This window comes from Streptopelia decaocto, assembly GCF_964273445.1.
Source record: "Streptopelia decaocto genome assembly, chromosome: 2".
Lineage (NCBI taxonomy): Eukaryota > Metazoa > Chordata > Aves > Columbiformes > Columbidae > Streptopelia > Streptopelia decaocto.
In genome coordinates, this window is record NC_138655.1 from 130,287,031 (window position 1) to 130,308,643 (window position 21,613).

The window sequence follows — 21,613 nt, forward strand, 5'->3', positions numbered from 1 at the left end:
GCAATTTGAGTGACTCCAGGGATCTTGGTCTGGCTTTGCAGAAATGCAAATGAGGAAAGATTTACAATAAATCTTGGGATTTTCAGGGGACTTTGAGAGATAGTAACATGGCAAAAGTAGTTATCATTTCCTGGAAATAACTAGACAAGAAGCTGCTGGAACCATGTGTTACTAAAAGACAGGCAGGGTTCTTATGGGGAGTGTCTCTACGAAGAGTACATTACCACTTTGACACAGAAATGGCTTGGATGGCTGTGGTTGGTTGCAGCAAAAGCTGCTGACAGCTAGAATAAACTTTTTCCAGCAGCTTACCTGCTTTTTTCTTTTGAAAGCTCAGATACCATTGACATCTAGTGGTGAAATCCTGTGGCTGGAGAGACAGTTTATTGCATCAAAACTGCCTGTGTGACCTCAAGGGACTGTGGGACATAAGACAGCAGTGAGAGGCTCCTCTGTCATCTGTGTGGTCCACTGACCCCAATTTATTAGGTTTGTTGACTCAGATTCCCACTTAAGTGGACTGATGGGATTATCTGTTCAGCCTTTCTGTGCACGTTTCCCGATGGATTTAGTTTTCAGGCTTTATGATGAGTGTGCACATTCACTTAGGACAGATGCTAATGGGAATAAAGACTGTTGCCTTCTCATCTGTCAGTAGCCCCCAGAGTCAGCATCTCATCTAAAGCTGTTGGCTGCAATGTGAGCACTGGGTCTGGGGCAGCTTCTCCAAACATGCTGTGGAGTTGTCTGGGTGTGTTTGACAAAAGCAGGCAAATCCCCTGCCTGCTGGGTTAATGACATGAGGTTGAGTTCACTGTTTAATCAAAGCAGCAGTTTTGTGAGCCTGAGGAGCAAGTTTTCTCTGGACGGTGCTGTTGTACGTGTGCTCGTGGCAGTCTTGGTGATAGTTTGTGACTTTGTTCACCCAGACTTTGATAAGGAGGAGAGCTAAACAGCTTAAACTGCTTTCTGTAGCAGTACTGGGCTTTGATCCCAAATGCCATGTGCTGCCAATGTATTGCGCTATGGAAGGAAAACAGGTTGCTCCTGAGTTTAGAGCTTTTAAATGCCTCTGTCACTGGGGTGTGGAGCAAGGCTATGCTGATGTTCTGGCCTCTGTACACTCAAGCAGGCACAGGACACTGTGCTGCACCTGGTGAAGGTGTTTGGGGGCCAGTCTGCTCTCCAGTGCCATCCTGGGTCATGCCCTCTTCACCTTGGGCTAACCACCCTGAATCCCCCATGTCTGCAGTACCCCATGAGCACAGTTAGAGCCACAGTTGGAGCTACCACATGCTGCTACATGGAAGCTGCAAACAGATGAGACAGGAAAACATTTGGGCATCAGTTGTGTTACAAGTTGCTGGTTGATAAGCCAGTGTCTACTAAAAGGATCAACATTCAGAAAGGCTGAACGTGTCTGTTGTTGGTCAGAGGCAGCTGCAGGTGTAGGAACTCTGAGCAAAATCAAAACTGATCAGATTTTGGTGTAACTTCCTGAGTAGGACTGAAAATTCGTCACATTCATATCATGTAGTTGTGAAGAAGCATCCAAAAGAGTAAAATATTTGAGCTGTAACTGTTTGATAAATTGTGCATACTCAGCAAATGTCTCCAAAAAACTAATACAGAAGTACTTTAGGAAATATTTTCCTGACTTCAGCTGTCAGTTGGGACTAGGAAGAGCCCTGATCAGTCATTCCCACCACTGTGTTGCTGCTGCTGCTCTGAAGTCTGCACACACTAAGCTAGATCACAAAGCGGGGAAATTATCATATCCAAAGCAAACCTCCTCTACATGATAAACTTCATATATGAGATGCACACATAATAATTGTACTTTACCATGTCACTGAGCCTAATGCATTGAGCTCATTATGGATCTCCCCAGAGACTTGTTACTGTGATATCATGACTGTGGTCACAGTGACAGTCACTGATCAGTTTGAGGTGGTAACAGGGACTATTAACACTTACTCTTCCCTGGACTTGGGAAGAAGAGTGCTTATGAACAGCAGCTAAAGAAAATTAGGGATCTGAAGGCACACAGAAAACACCAGTTAAATTCTCTGAGTCACCAGAAGGTGGTAAGGAGTTGCTGTAGCTGCTTCACAGATGAAGAAACTTCAGAAAGACAGAGGCAGAGAGATTTGGCCAAGGTCACGTGGAACTAGGACACAATCTGGATTGCTTTTCGCCTGTCCTCATGGGCACTTCTCCTGCACTCACTCACTAAACTGATTATAAGGTCAACAAAAGTCAATGAAGGCAAAAAGAGGTGGGAGCCTGACGGAGATGGCCAGGAGCAGCAGCACAACACGCACAGCCCCCTCCCGCCTGGCAACACATGGCCTGCCTGTCTACAGACAGTCATTCTGTTTTCTCCTTGGCACAGCAGCCATGGTGTTGCTTGGGTGGGCTGTTTACTCCATGCACTTTGAAGCTTTTCATAGTTTCCTTTGAGGAAACTGGAGTGACTTGGAAAATCTTTCCCTCTGGAGTAGAGACCCTTCTCAAGCAGGGTGTCCATTCCACAGCTGCTCCTGCACCATGACCCCTTCTGCTCCCCACAGCTGGCTGACAGCTGCTTGAGAAGTGTACTCGGGGAAACCAAAGTTGTTTAATTAGTAGGAAAGGTGACTTGCATGGAGGTGGATGACACAGTCCGTAACTGCAGGCATGGAGTTTTGCAGGCATGCACTTTTTCTGTGAATCCCTTCATTGAAAAAAGAGGGGTTACTTTTGTATTCCTAGCTTGCGGTATCTCAGACTGAATGCCAGCAAGAGCATACTGTGACCAGAAAATAGATAACTTAATCTAGAATATTATGCCCTGTCTTTTGCACAGGATTGCACTGTCAGTTGATTGACAGCTGACAGATCTATGAGACTAAACTCTGCTTTTGAGCTTTGTGCTCATTCCTGCCAGCAGTCACTTCTGGAGTAATTGGAAGTACTTGTGGGGGCAAGAATTTGCTACTGTTGCAGTCCAGGGGAAAGAAGCAGCGTTTTTAGCCTAGTTTCTAAAGAAAAATGTTTCATTTGTTTGTCCTATATTACTCCTTGACAGCTTTTTAGGTACTTGAGACATTTTTTGACCAAATCTGGAAGAGTAATGAAAGGCTCAGAAATAATAATATGCCTGTGAGGGACCTCAGAGGGCAGCTTGGAGAGGTGAGGGGGAGTCAAAAAGGAGGGTGCACCACCACTCCTCATCCCCATGCTGCCCCATGGCCAGCAGGAAGCCAACTCTTGCCTCATGCATGTTAGCTCTTGCCCAGCAGAAATGCAGGTCATAGGAAACAGTGTGTAGGCACATTTGAGGAAGGTACCATTAGTACACCTTGCTTTTCATCCTGGTGGTGCTAGCAAGGCATTCATCCAGGGTCATAATCTATCTCCTGCTTTTACCACCCTAGCCAAGTCATTTCTGCTGAAGTTCCTTTGTTCCACATCATAGTCCTTTCCTCCTGTCTTTTTCCAGTCCAGCCTTTTTGTAGACCCTGCAAAGAGGGTGAATTGCCTTCCAGCATCTCAAACAGGAGACTCTGACCATTTGTGAGCTCTGTACATGACACTGATATCCTACTGTTCCTGCTGCCCCATTCCTAACTGATTACTACCAGTAAAACAGCAGTGTCATTTTAGATATTTAACTGGGGGTGGTGGTGGTGTAATTTTTGTCTGTTTCCTTGTTTTTTAGTCTTCAGCTCTAGTATGGAGAAGGGAGCATCTCAGGGGAACAGAAGCTGGACATCAGTCTTATTTCTATCCTACAATGTAAAGATCAATGCTTGATTACCTTACAACATCTTTTCTGAAGCTCACTTAGAGAACATAAGCAAAGTGCTTCCTTTCCAAAAGGAAAGGATCATGGAGGTTGTAATTCTGTTTGGCCAACTAAGACAATTTGAATATATCAGGATGGCACCAATCTGAGGCAGAACTACTGATCTACAAAGCAGATAACACAAGTGTACTTTAGGACAAAAATATATTGGCTTGCCTTTTAATCGATAAAGAGGTATTTCTACCTGAAGCAGGCTGGCAAGGAATCAGATCAAGTTTCCTGTCTTGACTTCAAATATGTAAGTGGAAGTGAGCTCAAGTAATGTGATGTGATGTTTGGGTAGTGGTGTTTTTGTTTTGTGGGGTTTCTTTTGTACAAAAAGGAAAGAGGCAGAAAAAAATTCCATCTCAGCTCAGTGAAAGAGGAGTCTTGCAGTGCCATTTAGGGTGTCCCGAGATTGAGGAAAGGCTACATATACTGAGGTTCCCAGTAGCTGGAGCTGGCAGTGCTTTTTAGCTGCTCTCACCTTGACAGGAGCAGTCCCAAAAATGGATGATACCCATTCGTTACTCAGCCCCATATCATATGAGAGAGCGCCACAGAATATTATAGAGACATGCTGTCAAAAGGTATGGGTGCATATGCCTGATCCCTGGGCAATCTCAGATGAATTCCACATCTGAAAACCAGTATTTACTATTTCCTTAATCTGGCTGCAAACAAAGAAAGAATAATTTTAGTTCTGACAGACTTTTTCTCCACGCAGTAGCAGGCTCTTGGTATTGAACAGTCCGTTTCTATCTGGGAAAAGTGGTCCTCACCTTGTTCTGTTCTTGTTTCTATGGCCTGGCTTCACATTTGCCTTGCTGAAAGCATGTGGAGCGTCAAAAGTCATTTGCGATTGAGGTGAGTGTCTATGGCAGAATTTGATTCGGGGAAGTGTCATCATCATAATCTTAGTTCATTTGAAGCAAAAGTGCTGCAACAAAGGTATCACATCAAATGTAACTATAGCAACGCTAGTGGCAGGGATGGCTCTGGGTTGTCCTGGTTAAACTAGAAGTGTATAACATCACAGTAAGACACATGCATCTGGTATCCTGGGCCATTCCTCAGCAACCATAGCAGAAGATATTTTAAGCTCTCATTATTTTTATGTGTTAACAATTTTCCCTGCTCTAATTCCGTGAGCAAGAAGTAGGGCATTCTTCAGAGTGGCATGATATTTGGGGTATTTGTGATGAGTGGTGTGATGTCTCTGAATAGGAGTAGCCAGCAGGTTCCTGGTGGCTGCTAGACATGTTCCTGGGGCCACGTTTGTTCGCAGAAGCCTCTGTACTCCCAGTGCCGATGTTGTGATCAAAGCATTCCTGAGCACAGGCGTGCTGGACATGGAAAAAGAGTGCATGCTATAATGAGTGTCAGACTCTTTCCAACATGCTTTGTATTGGCACCTAGTTAAAGGAGAGATTTCCTTTTGTTACCAGAATTTTAAGGTTAGATTCTGTGAGATTGCACACACTTGATAAATCTTCTTTAAAAGGAAATTAAGAAGTTGCCTGTGATATTTTTCTATATGTATTGTTAAGTTCTGTGAGAAGAAATATTTAAACTTGAGCTTAATATGGGATAGACTGTAGCTGAATAAGAAAGAAAAATGATTCATTGTCTAAAGTGATTTGCAGCATGTTGAACACTAGTGAGGTATTCATCAAAAAGAACAGTGCAACAATGACACCTTCTGTAAAACAGTAGAAATGTCATGTCTTATGGTTTGCATTCTGCCCTTGGAAATGTCTAAACTACGTGTTGGTAGAGAGCTGAAGCAGGTGTCTCTGCAGAGAAGTGGCTTCCCTAACAGGCTGTACAAATGCATCCCAGGCTGACAGGTCACAAGCTGCAACTTAACGGTAATAAGAAGCCTTCTGCAAAAAGATTAGGAATGTGAAAACCCTTTTGGCAATCTTATTCCACTGTTATTTTCCCGTCCAAAAGCATGCTTACCCAACTGAGTGGGAAGCTGAGTTCCTTATCCAAACAGCTTAAAGTTCACAGCATTGTGCGTGAGGGCCCCAGCCCTATGTTTGGAGCACTTTTAGACCACCTGTTAAAAATATTCCACTGCAATGTATTTCCTAAATTAATTTGTTAAAAGGAGAGAGCACAAGAGGGAGCCAGACTCTGCATCCTGGTAAGGCTCTTGGCTGTACATTGGGAGGGGGCAAGGGGATCCTGGGGCTTGGTTCTTGTGCTTTGAGCTCTTTCTGTATTTGGTCAGCGACTCCATCCTCCTGTTCACAAAGTCCTGTGACATGCCGTTGAGCCTCCAGGACTTCCCAGTCCCCAGTGGTGCCCAGAAATCAAATCTTGTATCTTTCCCTCTGACATCAAAGGAAGTAGTAGATGAACATTCCACTCGGGCCAGGCAAGCTGCAAGGAGGTGGCAGATACAGCTTTGATCTCCTTCCCACTGAGGTGGAAGGGCAACTCAGATCTCCCTTTTCATCCCTCCGGCTATGATATTCTCATGGTGCAGATGCAAGATGGAGGGTGTGGCACGGTTGGATCAGGTTTATTAACCTGAAAAAAGAAGTACAGGTGCTGTCGGGAGATTTGGAGTGGCAGTGGTGCTTGCTCTTTAGCAAAGTGCCTGAGAGCTGCTGGTGTGCAGGCACAGAAAACTCGTGTCGGAGCCCTCTGCCTCCTGGTCTGTGTGTGGTCATTGTCTGTATCACTCTGGAGCTGCCCTTTGCAGCTCCTGGAGCTCTTGACACCCTGCCTAGTTGGCCAGAGTGACAGCCAGCACTGATTCGGGAGGCAAGCCCTAACTTTTAAGCACCTGGACTTTTTACTGGCACCAGTTTTAGCTGATGTGCCTCAAACCACTCTTGCAGGGTATGACAGATTGTAACATCTGCACCCTGAGCCACAGACCAGCATCTTTACCACACGTCAGCCCTTCAGATGCAGTGCTGCAACCTGAAACAATCCTTTGCAGTCTCTGGAAAAGCATTATGCAAGTCCTTATCTGCCGGTGAGCCACTTTGCTGGGTTACTGAAAAGAGCATGAAAAGCTCTGTTTAGGAGTGGAAAATGAACCAGATTCCTTCACATTTGGTGCAGTAACTACCAGATATCGCAAGGTTTAAATCAAGGTTTTAATACTTTAACAGCTACCTACAGAACTTTACAGGGTAAATACAGGGTGCAATATGGGCTGGCTGCATAACAGGAACACAGGGTGTATAATTCTGTGTACGCAGCCCTTACCATGCAGCTCTCCCAGCAAACAGGCTGGGTAGGCATCAGAGCTCTGTTATTACCACGTCTTCCATCTGGAACTTGTCAGAAGGTTTAGACCACTGTCTAAAACTTCTTGCAAGGCTGTCAGTGCTTCCTTATTTTAAGAGAGGAAAACTAAGAACTCAAGCTCTGTTCTACATTGTATATCCTCAGGAATCCTTTTCAGTGTAACTTGACTGAGTACAGCAGTGCTAGTTCAGACTTTTGTTTTCCTGTTTACTTTCCAGATGATCCTCCTGCAATTGACAGGCTTGCACAATTAAAATGTAGATTATTTAATAATTTTATTCATATGTATTAGAATTCTTAAGACTCTGCACCATCATGCCCAAGGCAACTGAGTGTCACTTCATGCATCAGATAGCATTAGTCAGATTTTTACCTCTGTCTCCCTGACCTGCCCTTCCTTGAATGTACCAGATACAATTAGGATTAAGCTCAAAGAAAACTGAGAATAAAGCATTATTTGAGTGGTATGTTGTATTTGGCATATCAGATGCAATGTTAGGAGAAAGTTTCTGCCATGACTGCTATCTGAAATTTGATACAGTGTTAGCTTTAAGTACCAATCCACATAAATTTGTGCAGGTGAGTTAAGCCACTGGCCAAGTCTCTATTGACATCAGTAACACATTTGTATTTCAGTCAGTACCTTTTGAATTTTGCCCTTTCATTGCAGAAATTTAGGTTTTGAAACTTTGCTTCTTCCCACCCCTTGGCTATGCAACCCATGCACCACTGGCCTGTTGTTTCCAAGGTTCCAGGTTTCCCATGGCAGGTGGTGGATGCCAGGCTGTCCCTGAGGGCAGGCAAGGTCCTGGGCACCAGGTCCCACACCTCCTTCACCTCAGACAGCAACCTGTAGGCTTTTCTGACACCTGCTATTCATTTTGTTTTGGGGTTATGTTGTCCCATCATTGAGAAACATTGATGATGTTGCACACTGACTTGCAGACAATCCTCTTTGGGGCTAAGCAACATCTGCCACATTCTGAAATTTCCATGAGATGTGCTATTTATGCCTAGATGTAGATCTTCTCCCTCTCCAAATTCGGCACACAGAGGCGCTTGCACATCTCTTATCTTAATAAAGAAAGGGCGAGCTATTCATAGGAGCCCAGCCGGGTCAGACACTGGGGCTTTTTGTTGGTGCCCCGCAGGGAGCCTCATCGCTCAGCAGGGGTAGGCATCCACTCAGCCACACAACCTATAGTGTGCAATGTCACTAAAAAAAGAGCATTAATTGCTGGGTGTCAGGAGAGGGGGAAAAAAGGAGAGGGTATTTTTTTCGGGGAGGGGGAAAGCAAGGAAAAAAGATATTTTTAAGGTGGAGGAAATAAAGATATATTTTGCTCTAATTTTTGCAGGGAATTTTCCTTTTAGAATTGCATGTCAAACTGTCTGCCCATTTCCACACCATTTGACAGGGCAATGTTTGCAGACAACACTGAAAAATCAAACTGCTTCTTCTAGTTTATTTTCCATACTTAATACAGCACAAATCCTGTTACATGCTTCCAGATCTGACCTGCTGCTCTCTACAAATGTCACACACTGGTGGTAGGAAGATGCAGCAGTATTTGGGTAAAATTATGGCTCTTTCAGCAGAGGTGATTGTTTTATGTTAATTAGATGTTATGATATGAAAAACTGAGTTTCATATATATGCACATATATATGTGCAATATATACATGTGTATACATCTTCAAGGGAAAAAAGAGTCAAACAAGTGCTTGCTTTTTTTTTTTAAGTGCCATGAACCAGTTTGTTATGCAGCACAGCAAGTTTGCTAAAGAACAGTGTCAGCTCTACAAATTAGATTATGTACTAGTAAACCAGGACATCGGAATTCCTGGGACTGACTACCCCTCTAAGCAGTAGACAGAAGTTAGTGCTCACTGCACTGAATTTCTCCATGGGGCCATGTACTGTATGGGCAGGATGCCCTGCCCCCGCCTTTGGGGGAGGAGGGCAACAGGGCAAGTGTTGTTTGTTTTCCTCTTAGTGGTTTTTCTTTTCCTTCCCCATCTCCATGGTGATGCCTTTTGTGCCTTCCTGAAACAGCAGGTTTTCAAAACGAGATTTCAAGATATTCTGTGGGGGTGCATGGGGATCATAAAAACTTTTTGCAGTTTTTTCAAAACTTTTCAGATTATTTTCTTGTTCCTGCTTCCAAGAGTTTCATTTTAACAAAATACCTCCAGTACTGACTATCTGGGTTAAAGCTAGGCGGCAGTGCTACCTTTTACCTGCAGTTTCTGCATGAAGACACAGTTTCCTTAATAACATGGAGTGCAAATTTCAGTGCTGCCAACAAGGCTGAAGTCAGGTTTGCATTAGCAAAACACGATTATTTCAGGTAAAATCCACTTATTTTCATTTTCCCCAACCACCATTATAAAACCACTGAAATGCTGAATGTCTTTGTTAAACACATTGTTCTGTCAACAGTGAAATTAATGAAACCTGGTTTTCAGTTAATTAAACTGGCAATTTCTATCTTAATTTCTATACTTTCAATCCCTTTATGTTCACTACAACAGAGTGCTCTTGTTTCTCCCATACGCCATTTTATTCTCAACCTCTCTCTCCTCTGTCCTTGGCCCTGATTCTCCCCCCATCAGCCTCCTCCAGGGTCCTGGTCCCTCAACTCTTTGCTGGTGGCCATCAGGCTATGTCCACCATGGCTCAGTCTAGGTGGGCACATGCTGGCCAGGCTGTCTGGCTGGACTCTGGCTAGGACAAACTTGGTGGACAATGTGGTGGACCTCACTTGTTTGCTTTTCAGGGGAAGAGGGAAGATACTAAGCTGGCCCTCTCCCTTCTCTCCAGCTGCAACTTTTCCAGAAAATATATGAGAAATTTATACATCAAGTTCAATTACACTGAAGAATTAATGAGTTAAAATTGGGGTATTGAGTGGTAAATTGATTATATGACTACATCAGTCTCCTTTCTTTAGAAAACCAGGATTAGGAAGCCCAAGCCCTGAGGATACATTGGCGTGTGAAGAGCATTTGGAGAAGTGCTGGTGGCATATTGACTGAAGGAAATAGATGAGTAAACTGAGAGAGCTGACAATGTGAGACACTGGTAACATAAGGGAAGCTAAAGGGAAATAGGAGTCCTGAAAAAAGCCTGAAGAGGGTGAAAAGTAGTGGCGTAAGGTCTAGGAGAGGAGCTCAGTCTTCCTCCAGCAGGAAGCCCTGTGTGCATTTGAAGTTGTCTTTCAGACTGAAATGACCCCACATGCACCTTAAGTCTCAGTACTTTCCCAATAGAAGTCCAAACTGGGAGACAGATTCTAGGAGGGAAAATAAATACAAATGTACTTATAAATTCATTTTTATTAATTTCTAAAGGCATGTTTTGAGCCTTTCAATATTCACATAGTGCTTTACAAAGAAATATTGAATGACAGAGCTCCACATAACCCTCATGGAAGTGCATTTGTGAAGCCATTCCTTTTTTTCCTCCTCAAATGGCAGCCCTGATGAAAGCATATCTCTTGGGTATAGCACTGAGCTTTTTATTAGTGGCCTAGAAATAGGATGATGAGACATCTGACATGGTGAGGGAGTGGAAAAAAATGTGAGCTCTATGTTGGGCAGAGACAGGGTCTTCCTGGGATTTGGGTCCATGCTAAAATATTTCTGCTTTTCCTTTTTGTTGCCTCCCCTGTGGGGTACTTGGGCTCAGGAGGCTCTTTGGATAGGAATTTGGGCTATGATCACTGGCTGAGCTGTATTCACACAATAGTGTAAAATAGCCCCAGATCAGAGTGTGAGCAGAGCAGAATGGATGGTGCTTTCACGGTGGGAAAGGCAAGTGAATTTGGGCTGTGTTTGCTCATTACAGACTCATGTTCAGGTGCTGCCATTCCTGAAATCTCTTTCCTTTGTAGAGACCCAGGTTGTGTCCTACGCAGCCTGTGAGCGAAGTACGCAATGGCTTGGGAATAACTGAGGTTTTCATCTCCATTTCCACTGAGAATTTGGGGAGAATTTTGTAAAATCCTTCCTAGCATTGCTAACATTGATTTTGGGGAAGACGCCTTGTCATCAAAGCACTTTTTTGACTGTCTGGAGGCACATGTCAAGTTCTCTGTTGAACTCACCATAAGAGGAGGATGTCTTTCTTCTGTATTGGCCAGGCTAACTTTCATCCTCGAACCTGCTTGTGTAGACAGACTGCACATACAAATAGAGGCAAATCAAATGACCTGTGTCTTCCCCTCTTACCTGTCTGCAGGATTAGTGCATTAGTATCTCTATGACAAACTGTACCACAGCAGCTCTGCTTTCAAATCCTCCTAAAAACCTCAGTGGGAACTAAAAGATTTTGTAACAGTCATGAAGAAGGGATGTGACATTCCCAGTCCCAGGTGTATGATCTGGTTTGTTTCTTTTTCAGCCTTCTTGATTATAAGCTCAGTTTTGGACAGCACGCTCCAGGGATGCTCATACAAAATGGCTCATAAAAAAGGTAGGTGTATATTTCTTTAAAGTAGCTGGAAGGGCTGAAGATGTAATGCCAAAGGGACAGGAGTGGAAAGGCTGGAAATGTTGAAAGCTTTTCTACTAAAACTCCAATTTATTACTTATACAGCTTGATGTTAGTACGGCTTTCCCAGAAAATATTTCTTGAAACCCTAAAAAGCCCAAATGTTTCACATTATATGTGTTTGTTAGTAATAAAAAACCAAGGAAGAGTGGCAGACCTCTTTATGTACTTAATTATGTAGCTGATGCAAGTTTCCTTAATTTCCAAATCTAATCTGCATAGATACAAAGATCACAGAACAATCTGGAGACTTGTTCTTTAACCAAGGGGAAAAAAACAACAAAGGGAGTAATTAAACCACAAAAAATATATACAAATAAGATAGTATCTGACAGAAAGCCATGGGGGGCATCTTCCTTTGTAATTCTTTTTTTTTAAATGGCAGTATTTAAAAGAAAAGAGAGACAGAAACAAAAGTCACTAGGAAATATCTAAGCACTGATTTTTAGTTTGTAATAGCTAGTAAGGTTTTTTGTTTTATTTTTACCTTGCGTTGTCCCATTTCACCATTCACTTTTCTTTGACTCTATAAAACATTTAAAAAATTCTGTACAGCTGCAAGATATGGAAAAGCTACATCATTAATGTGTCCAGCAACTCCCTTGCATGCTCTGTAAATCTGCACCAGGTATCAACAAATGCCTGGATAAACATATACTCAGATAAGTATTAAATTATATTGAATAGCATGTTACTCCCTATGAAATCCCATATTTGTTGCAATGGGGATATTCACACCTTTATTTTCTCTGAAGAAGAAGGATCTGAGTGAGACATCCTGTGGAAGAGGTTTCTGGGTTATGGCATGATAAGGAAAACATGCAGTAGAAAAAGGAATATTTTTTTTCCCCCCTATTTTAACAATTTAAATGATGAACTGCAGCCCTGGCAAAAAAAGATCTGTTGCAGAAACATTTGATTCCTGAAAGGCATCTTTACAAACTATAGTCTTGGACACTGGTGAGCAAGCACTACCTAGGTACTATGTGGAAATTGTACTACTAGAGTGGCATTAATAAACAGGACCCAATCAGTATGTCTTTAGTTCATGTGGAGTCTACTGAGGTTATAATAATGCACTGAGCCACAATATGATCTAAACAAATAAGTTCTTTTCTCCTCTTAGATGTGCAATAATGTAGGCCCCTGAAAGAATAGTGTTTTAAATTTCTGTAGAAGAATAGTAGCAAGGTATCTCACAACTGTAGAATTATTGGATCAAAAGGTCGTTGGCTGGATTTTGTGTTGATTTTATTCAACATCTGGAACAGTTCATGATGTATCATGATGTAAACAGCTCTTTGAAGTCGAGTGTTTGCAGAAATGAATTAGTCAAACTGATGTAAGATTTGCTAGTGGTCCACAATCCTTGTTACATCATTCCAATAGTTAACTATCCCAACTGCAAAAAACAGTAGACTAAATGTATGGAACTTCCACTTCCAGCTTTTAGATCTTTTTATTGTCTTTCATTGCTAGTTTATTACCACTGTTCTCTGGGGTGCTGGACACATTAATGAAAGAGAAATCCATGGGTGATTGCTGAATGCACAGAAACAACATGAGGCCCAGAAAAGTCCCTGAACTAAAAATTATGATGAATTATCTCCCTCTTTCCCAGGCATCCCCATCTATTGCTGTTGGAGAGAGGATACTGAACTGAACTGTTTTGATCCATTCTGTCTGTTCTTGTAGTTCTCCTATACATATTTACAAGTTTTGTTAAGTAACACATTAGGTTATTATGTGGTTTGCACTTTGACTAGACAGTGCTCTCTGGCAGATTCGACTGCAGGACATTTCTTTGACCATTGTGAATGCATCAGTGCACGTCTTGAATTGTGGAAAGCAGAACTGTAGGTAGTATTTAAGTAAGAAAAACAGAACATAACTTCTCTACAGCAATGTGACAGCTCTTTCTTAGTATACACAAAAGCCTTCTGCCAACGGTAGTATGCTGAGAAGACATGTATTTTCTGTGTCCACCAGAACTCCAAGCTTTCATCCTAAGTTAGTATCCTCAGTTAGGAGCAGATCTCCATTCAGTAAAGATATGCTGCATATTTTGGTTCTAGATTAATAAATACACTTCTTTGAAATAAAAAGCATATTCTTTGCTTGTGCCTCTTTCATAAAACCATTCTGCCTTTACAAAACTGCTCTGTCTCCATGAGAACAACTTTGTACTCTTTGTGTCGGAAGAATGCTGTGGAAGGTGGTCATCCACTATGATATGCAAAAAATACCACCTGCTCCCACTTTGTGTTTTTATCTGTTAGATGATTGATCCATAAGTATTCATGAGCCTCTGCCTCTGAATTGTCAGTGACCCAGAAACCTATAAAGCTGCTTTGACACAGAAGGTCAAAAGAGTGTCCCCTTTGACTGTTTGATCCTTGTTAAGAATTGGTTTTCACATTCTAATCATGGAAACATTTTCACGAGGCTGGAGAAATACCTATGGGGTTACATTTATGCTGGGAGATGAATGAGTACAGTTCTTTCTTATCTATCTACGCGCCTAACACTGGTACATGAGCAACTGAAGAAATTCTTCTTGTGTCTCCTTATTAGCTATGATTGCAACTTATCAAAATATCAGTTTAAGTGAATGCATCTATATTCTGCCTTTTATCCTGGTTTTGGATTTTCTTCACTTACTTACATTAAAAAAAATGAGACTGGTTTGAGATTATTTTTTCCTGTGAGGTTTTTCAGCTAAAAAAAATAGCTTTGAGTAAAGGATTGAAAGAATGTCTTATTTTAGGACAGAGGGCCCTTCATGTTCATGCTGAAGAAGTTAGTATAATAAGCTCCGAAGTCCTGTTTGTTACCTTGTCAATGACATTACAACAGTGTGTAACTCTGAGATGGCATGTAACCACAACAAAAGTAAAACAGTTCAACTAGCCAGTCAGAAGATGGCTTAAGCTACTCAGGACCTTTATTTAATATTAACAAAATTTTAATGATAGCAGATTAAACTATATTCGTACCTTTATCTTTGCTGAATGCAAACAGCTAATTTTTACACTATTTTCAAAGGAAAGTTAATACTTGAAATATATATTTACATGCTAGTATTGCTGAGAAAAATTTCTCAATAAAGTCCATGAAAGACATTTTGGGCACAGAAAAAAAGAATAATTTAAGTTTTACTTTTGTATACATAGGTCTTCCCATTATAGCTATCAGAGATAATTTTGCTTACATCTGCATAAAATATGCATCTTTGGGGAACTTTAGTTAAGGACTTGTGTATTCTGTCTTGATAAGCACTGTGTATGTTATGCATGTTTTGGGCTCGGTAATCCAGCAGTCATTTCTGTGATCCATACAAACAAAATACCCCAACCAATAAGGTAACTAATCCTTTAATTACTGTAATGTATGTACTGAGCATTCCTCCTCCTGCCTACTTCCCTTTGCCCAACCATCCTTACTTCCCCTGGGCATCATCTACCAGCTAAAGCATCGAAGCCATCACAACACGCTTAAACTGCTGCAGGAAATTTGTTTTACAAGGCTGGTTTTAACTGAACTACCTGCTGTGCACCACATTGCTACTGTTTGTGAAATGAATGATGGGAAAAGCAAGTCTGTGATTTCATTTGTTCAGACCGATTAGTCACACGTTGCATATGGTATCATTTGCTTGTCACTTAATGACTGACCAGCCTGCCTGAATCATTAGTGCGGTAGCGCAATGAAAGGAAGACATAAACATAATGATGAGCTCAAGGAAGTGGAGTGCTGTTTTACCTAAAAGAAATGGTGCGCAGAAATCCAGCACAGCTGCAGGTGCTCCGCCGACAATGTGGGAAGCAGTTAGCTTCCAATTTAGCAGAAAATTAAGAGTGAAAAAACTGTTATTTGTGAGAGAAGATACTCATGGCAAGCAATCATCCATGCTCTATATCCACAAGATGAGCATTCAGCTGTCTTTGTCGTGACTTAAAACAATTGGTATCTTGGGCTGCATTCAACACCAGATTGGTGCTTATTATCTGCAGTTTATTCTTTCTTGGGATATTTTGTAACCCCCCCCCCTTTATTTTATGGTTAATTTGCTTGCTTGAATGTACAGTCATTTAAGCTGAAAAATCTGGATTGCGGTTCATCATTGTGCCAGTGCTCTGAGCTGTGTGATGCAACATAATTGGCAATTTTCAAATTCATAATCCATTTTGTTTCATGCATCCACACACAGACGCACACCCCCTGCCACCCCATCTCTTCAAACTGGTAAGAAGCAAGATTAGAGCATGTGGATTCCTGCAGTTAAATAACAGGAAGCAACAAGACGCACGTTTTTATAAAGTTAAATATGAAATCCCAAGAGCCAAGAGAACATAATTCCCAAAGAAGAACTAGTTTCCTCTTTCAATAAATTCAGGGCAATTTATGGGTGTGAAGTATCAACATCTATATCCAGGCAAGGCTTCTGCCAGCTTCAACAGAGCTTCATGTTTCACAAAAATACTGGAAAATCTGAAGTTTTTAATTATGTCATTTTTAGTGATTTTGGTAGCAGACTACTGAGAAAAAAGAACATGTTGGAGGGAGGGACTAGAACTTTGCATTGAAAAGGAAAAGGAAATAATTTCTTAAAGGCATGGATGTTTGTGCTGATGCACATTGTTATTTGTTCAACGAAACTGAAAATTTGCTTTTTTGTAACTGATAGTAAAATGCAAACCAGTGAAAATTCAGGCCCAGAGTCCTTCTGTAAAAGCACTTAATTTTTACTATCATGTTCCATATCTGGCCTTCATTCCTGGAGAAAGTTTCACTTCTCTGCACTTCCTGGAGGCCAAGGGAGTTTCTGTGTTTCACCATCTTACCATAATGAATGGTGCTGGCAGGGTTGGTTATTTTTGTTCAGCTTTATTGCTTCAAGAGTAACTTGAGTTTCTACAACAAACTCCATCCTGCCTGAGCTTGTGGTTTTACTACTTCCTTGTGCTCCCTCTCTTATCGCACCAGCTGGCCACAGCCAATGCTCAGCTCCACTCTATTTCACCCCCAGCTGATGGGCAGCCAACTCATCTGCCAACTCTGCCTGTGATCTGCCCATTCCTTTCCACTCATTTCCAACACTCCTGTCAGCTTGCAGCCTCTACTTCATTAAGCATATCCTCTGCTTTATCAGCAATGAAGAATTCTTTATGATGCCAGGATGGACATGGTCTTAGTCCACCAACCATTTGCCCCCAGTGCAGTTGATGCCAGATCTCCAGGATTTACCAAGTTGCACCATTGCAGGAGGAGATCACGCTGAACTGTTTTCCTAGTAGATCTGTTTGGTATGCAAACCTTCATACCTGAGAAGGTTAATTTGACCTAAAATTGATAGTGGAATTATAAAATTTGAGTGTTTTTTTTTTTTGGTTTTTTTTTTTTCAGTGGATATTGTAGATCCACACTTGTTTGAAGACTTACAGGATTGCTGTGTTCAGTTCAAATTCACTAGGCCTATGTACTCTGAATTGCTGTTTTCTGGCAATCCACCAATTTGTTCATCAATGAGAACATGCTGCAATATTTAGGCAAGTGACCTCATGTGAAAGATGACTACAGTGACTGGTTCACATCTTTCAACATTTGAGTACTCAGAAGGCAAATGGAAAGTTAGCAATTGCTAGGAAAGGGACTGAGAACAAGACAGAAAGCATTATTTTGCTGCTCTGCAAATGACAGTGTACTTGTACTTTGGGCACTATTTGGCTACCTCATTGGTCCACCATAGGCAGGGCAATAGAAGGTGTAGAGAAGAGCAGCAGAAATCCCAGACTTGAGACCAGGATTTCCATCTGGGAAAAGAGACACCAGAATGGAAAACAAGAGATCTATAGTCATAAACAGTGGAGGTTACTCTGACTTTCTCACCACACAGAAGCAATGTCAGACAGGACTTCTAAAACAAAAGCCATGTTCACCTGGCACATGAAGCTGTTCTCCAGTAGTTGCTGTGGAAATTGAAGCAGGAATGTTAATGAAGGAGAATCTTTTGTGCTTCAATGTTCATTTTGATTTGGAGGACATGAGGGATGTGGGTAATCATGGCCTTCTTAGCCAATTTCAGTCTCACTTTAAGTTTTGCAGAACCTTTTGCATCTGCTTGCAACTACTTCTGTCTCTAACTGGCAATGGAGCAGCATCTCACTAGCACAGCACTGAGACAGGGAAAGAAATGCAGCATCATAATCAGAAACAGCTCCTAAAACTGTTCAATTATCCAAATTTAATGAAAAAAATACTTTACAACAATGTTGTAAGCTTGTCTTTGAGACAGGCATTCATAAGCACTGCAAGGTGAATTCTGTAAAATCTGCCTAACTGAACAGTAGTTTAACCCAAATGCTATAATCATAAAAGTTGTAAAATATTTAATAGAAGCTGGCTCATTTTGAGTTTGTGCGTTTCATGTATTCAGATGGCGAGGTGCAGTCTGCATCCTAATTGACGGCAACAAGCTCACACTGACAGCTGCCTGTGTATAATGACTCATATTTAAGAAATGTTTTTACAGTTGATTTATTTACTCATTGAATTGAGAATATCTCCAGTGGCAGAGCTCCTTTCAGAAAAACAGTTTCTTTAAATAAGCAGTGGATTAAGCAAAATAAACATTACAGGATTTACATAGCATCTTCAAAATCCCCATGAGACACCCTTCTGATCTCCATCACTTTTTATGATCACCAAAATTCAGTCAGGAAGCAACCAAAGCTATCTGCAAACCACCCACAAAAAAAAAAAAAAAAAAAAAAAAAAAAAAAAAAAAAAAAAAAAAGACATGGAGTCAAAGGAGAGTAAAAAAAGTTCAAGGAAAAATATTTTATGTTCTTGCTTCAAACTTTATTCAGCAATGAATTTTAATTCAAAATAGGGCAGTGCACTGTGCCCATCTTTCAAGCCTAACAGTACAAAACACTCAACAGATCTCAAAATATTTCTGTTTTGTTCTTAGTTCGGTTGGAATTGCCCACTCTTCAAATGAGGATTTTTTTCTAAATATTTGTCTATTAATCTCTGGTCTTCAAAGTCCATATCTATATCATCATTAAAATTGTTTAGGACCAATGAGTCAGGAACTATTTGCTTATCTCCATTGATCAAGCCCTGGCCTTCTGGGAATACCAGACTCAAAATCAAAGACCCAGCATTCCATGTAGTTCTACGTGGACATAATAAATAGCCAGAAGTCAAGTCCTAATGATGAACATTTCTTGAAAAAGTTTTATTCATATGACAGGTGAACAGCCACCACTCTTTCGTTTCCTACAAGCCAACAGAACTTGCAAATGAATCTGTTCCGTTCTCCTGTTCCTTGGCTCCATCCTCATGAACGTGGCACTCGGGCAACCAGCAGGAGAAAGTGACTACACAGAGGATGGATTTACAACTGATGTTCTAGAAAATTTTGCAGTCATCATTTTTCTCTTAAGGCCTTACTATTTGAATTACCTTTAATTCTTCTGCTTTTAAAATAAAGTTATTAAGACTTGTCAATAATTTCATATTCAGAGAGCCTGTCAAGGGAATCAAATAGTTGGTGTTAAAATTGTCACCTACTGATTAGATAGGCTAGCTCCAATGTAAGCTGTAAAATTTGAACATGTATTTCTAGAGCTTGATTACAGGACTTAGCCTCTGTAATCAAGACATATTAACGTAGATATAGTCACACTGGAACTAACTGTCTGGGTTTTGGCTCAGTTTCTCAAGAATCATAAAGAAGAGGTAAAATTCTGCAAATATCAAAACTAAACTGATAAAAAAACCAGATTTTTGAAGTTTGTGCAAAGTGGGAGAGAAAGAGGGCCTTTGAAAAAAATATGGAAGGATGAAGAAATGAAAAACAATTCTACTGCTGCTTTGGCACTCCTGTACAATGCTCAAATTGCATAGTTGTCAGTGCTTCCTGCCACATTTTTTTTTATAAGCCACTTTTTTCTTCAGCTGCAAGTATTGGTATATTTTGCATTTATTCCATATTCTGTACCCTTGTAACTGGAATTTTTAGAAAAAAAAAAAAAAAAAAGAGTATTTGAATAAACCTCTAAAGCACGGAAAGTACTATACAATAAGAAGTCATTGCAAACATTATTTCTAGAAGCTGTCCAATTTTATAGCTATATTGATATATCAGATTGGATAGCTCAGGGAAGTCTGAGTCTACCAGACACTGGGTAAAATGCTGAAGCTGAAGCTATTAACTTCATAATATAGGAAAGTCCTTATTATTATATTAACCTTATGCAGTCTGGTTAGTAAGTGATCTACCAGAGAACCTGGGTGGTACACATTGTTTATGACCAAGACGTCTGGAGGCAACTGCTCCACCTTGCTCTTGGAGCTGAGATGTCTATGCAGTACCATCTGGAGGAACAAAGTAGTTAACACAACTGTAGTGGTCATTAATTGTGCCTCTTATTGGTTCAGAAACCTAAATGAACAAATTAAAAAATTTAGGAGATGAAAAATTACTGTCTAGCAGAGTGTGGCTGTCCATCTGTGTGACTGGAACCAGAGCAAGAAGAAACAATAACACATGCCTTAATGTTCCCGGTAATGATGCAAAACCACCACCATCTCCAGAAACAAACAAACAAATAAACCCAAACAAACAAACAAAACCCCAAACAAACAAAAAAGCAAAATCAAACCAAACCAAAAAAACCCAAACAAAACAAAAAACAAACAAGCCAACCACAAAACCCCTGCTCCCTCAAACTGTGCAGCCTTAGACCAGAAGTAATGAAGCTGAAAGTCAAATCAACACTTGTTATTATTTACCCATAGAAATGTCTTTTAATTATTTTTTCTGATAAAAAGTTCAAATGTATTTCTACAAAATGGTACAAAATTTAAGTAAAGTTTGCACATTTCCAGAACACCTTACAACATTGTGGTTTTGGCATGAAGATGAGAGAGGTGTGGGAGAATCCCAGAGAGACAAGAAGGGTTTTAAACTCGAGTTTCCTTTATTCCGTTATTGCACCAATGACTGAGCTCCTGAGAAAACAGGAGATAATGTTTCCTCCTCTTTTGCGAATCCAGCACTTTGCTTTCAGAAGCATCCAATGTGTTTCATTAAAAGCTGAAGGGAATGTTTGCAGCCAGGTAAATTTTTGGTTAGTTTGTTTCAGTGAGAGGAAAATACGGAAGTTTGATCCAAGCAGAAATAATCTACTTGCACAGTCCCAATCCTGCATTTGTTCAGCTGAATTAGTTTACCTTTCTTTTGTCTTAAATATCTACAGAAGCCAGTCTATACATCCACTGTGGTAAAAACTAAACTGGTCTGGTGGCAGAAAAGAAAGGTCAGTCAGCACAGGAACCTTCCCTATGTGGCAGAGCGATAGCATCCACATCTTGCTCTGCACCCACGTTCACATTTTCACAGGCAGAATTTCAGCAAAGGAATTGAGAGGAAAAAAACGTTGCCCCTGCTGTGGCAAACAAAAGTTAAACAAGGCTCTGGAAAAGTATAGTAGTTCCAAAAGGGGGATTTTCCCACAGAGTAAATTGTTTGTAGGAATCCCATGGTTTCACTGTAATGGTCCCCAAGGACGTACCCTTCCCCATGCGTTGCTGTTGTGAGTCAGCCTAGCAGGAAAGCAAGCCTTGCAAGGAGCTAAGCAGTCATTAAACTCCTTGATGCTCGTTCATTAGTCAAAACTACACTGATTTAACAAGACCTTCTTCTGCAACTGTCTGAATTCTCACCTTTAAGAACCTGTAAAAAGAAAAATCTCCCTCCCTCCTCCTCAGGATGGTTTTAAAATCAACAAATATCAGAGACAAAGTCTTTATTCTGCTCGCATGTAGCTGCCTTATGCAGTGACAATATTGATTTTGGTACCAGAATGTCTTCATCTCCTGCTTAGGCCTTGCAGCAGGAGTCTGATTCTACCAGCAATCGCAGGAGTATAAATTCAAGCTAGCTT

General features: G+C 41.0%; 1 protein-coding gene across 3 annotated transcripts in view; it reads left to right on the top strand.

Moving 5' to 3' along the window:
* The window catches only part of RAPGEF5 (Rap guanine nucleotide exchange factor 5), a 194,007-nt gene that overhangs the window by 167,908 nt on the left and 4,486 nt on the right, over positions 1-21,613 (top strand). For 2 of the 3 annotated variants that reach the window (XM_082047112.1, XM_082047108.1), the window contains exons 27-28: positions 10,057-10,176; positions 11,508-11,579. In XM_082047112.1, coding sequence (XP_081903238.1) covers positions 10,057-10,141 — 85 coding nt within the window. In that variant the 3' untranslated portion in view covers positions 10,142-10,176; positions 11,508-11,579. The remainder of the gene's footprint in view (positions 1-10,056; positions 10,177-11,507; positions 11,580-21,613) is intronic. The other variant, XM_082047109.1, reaches the window with a different exon arrangement.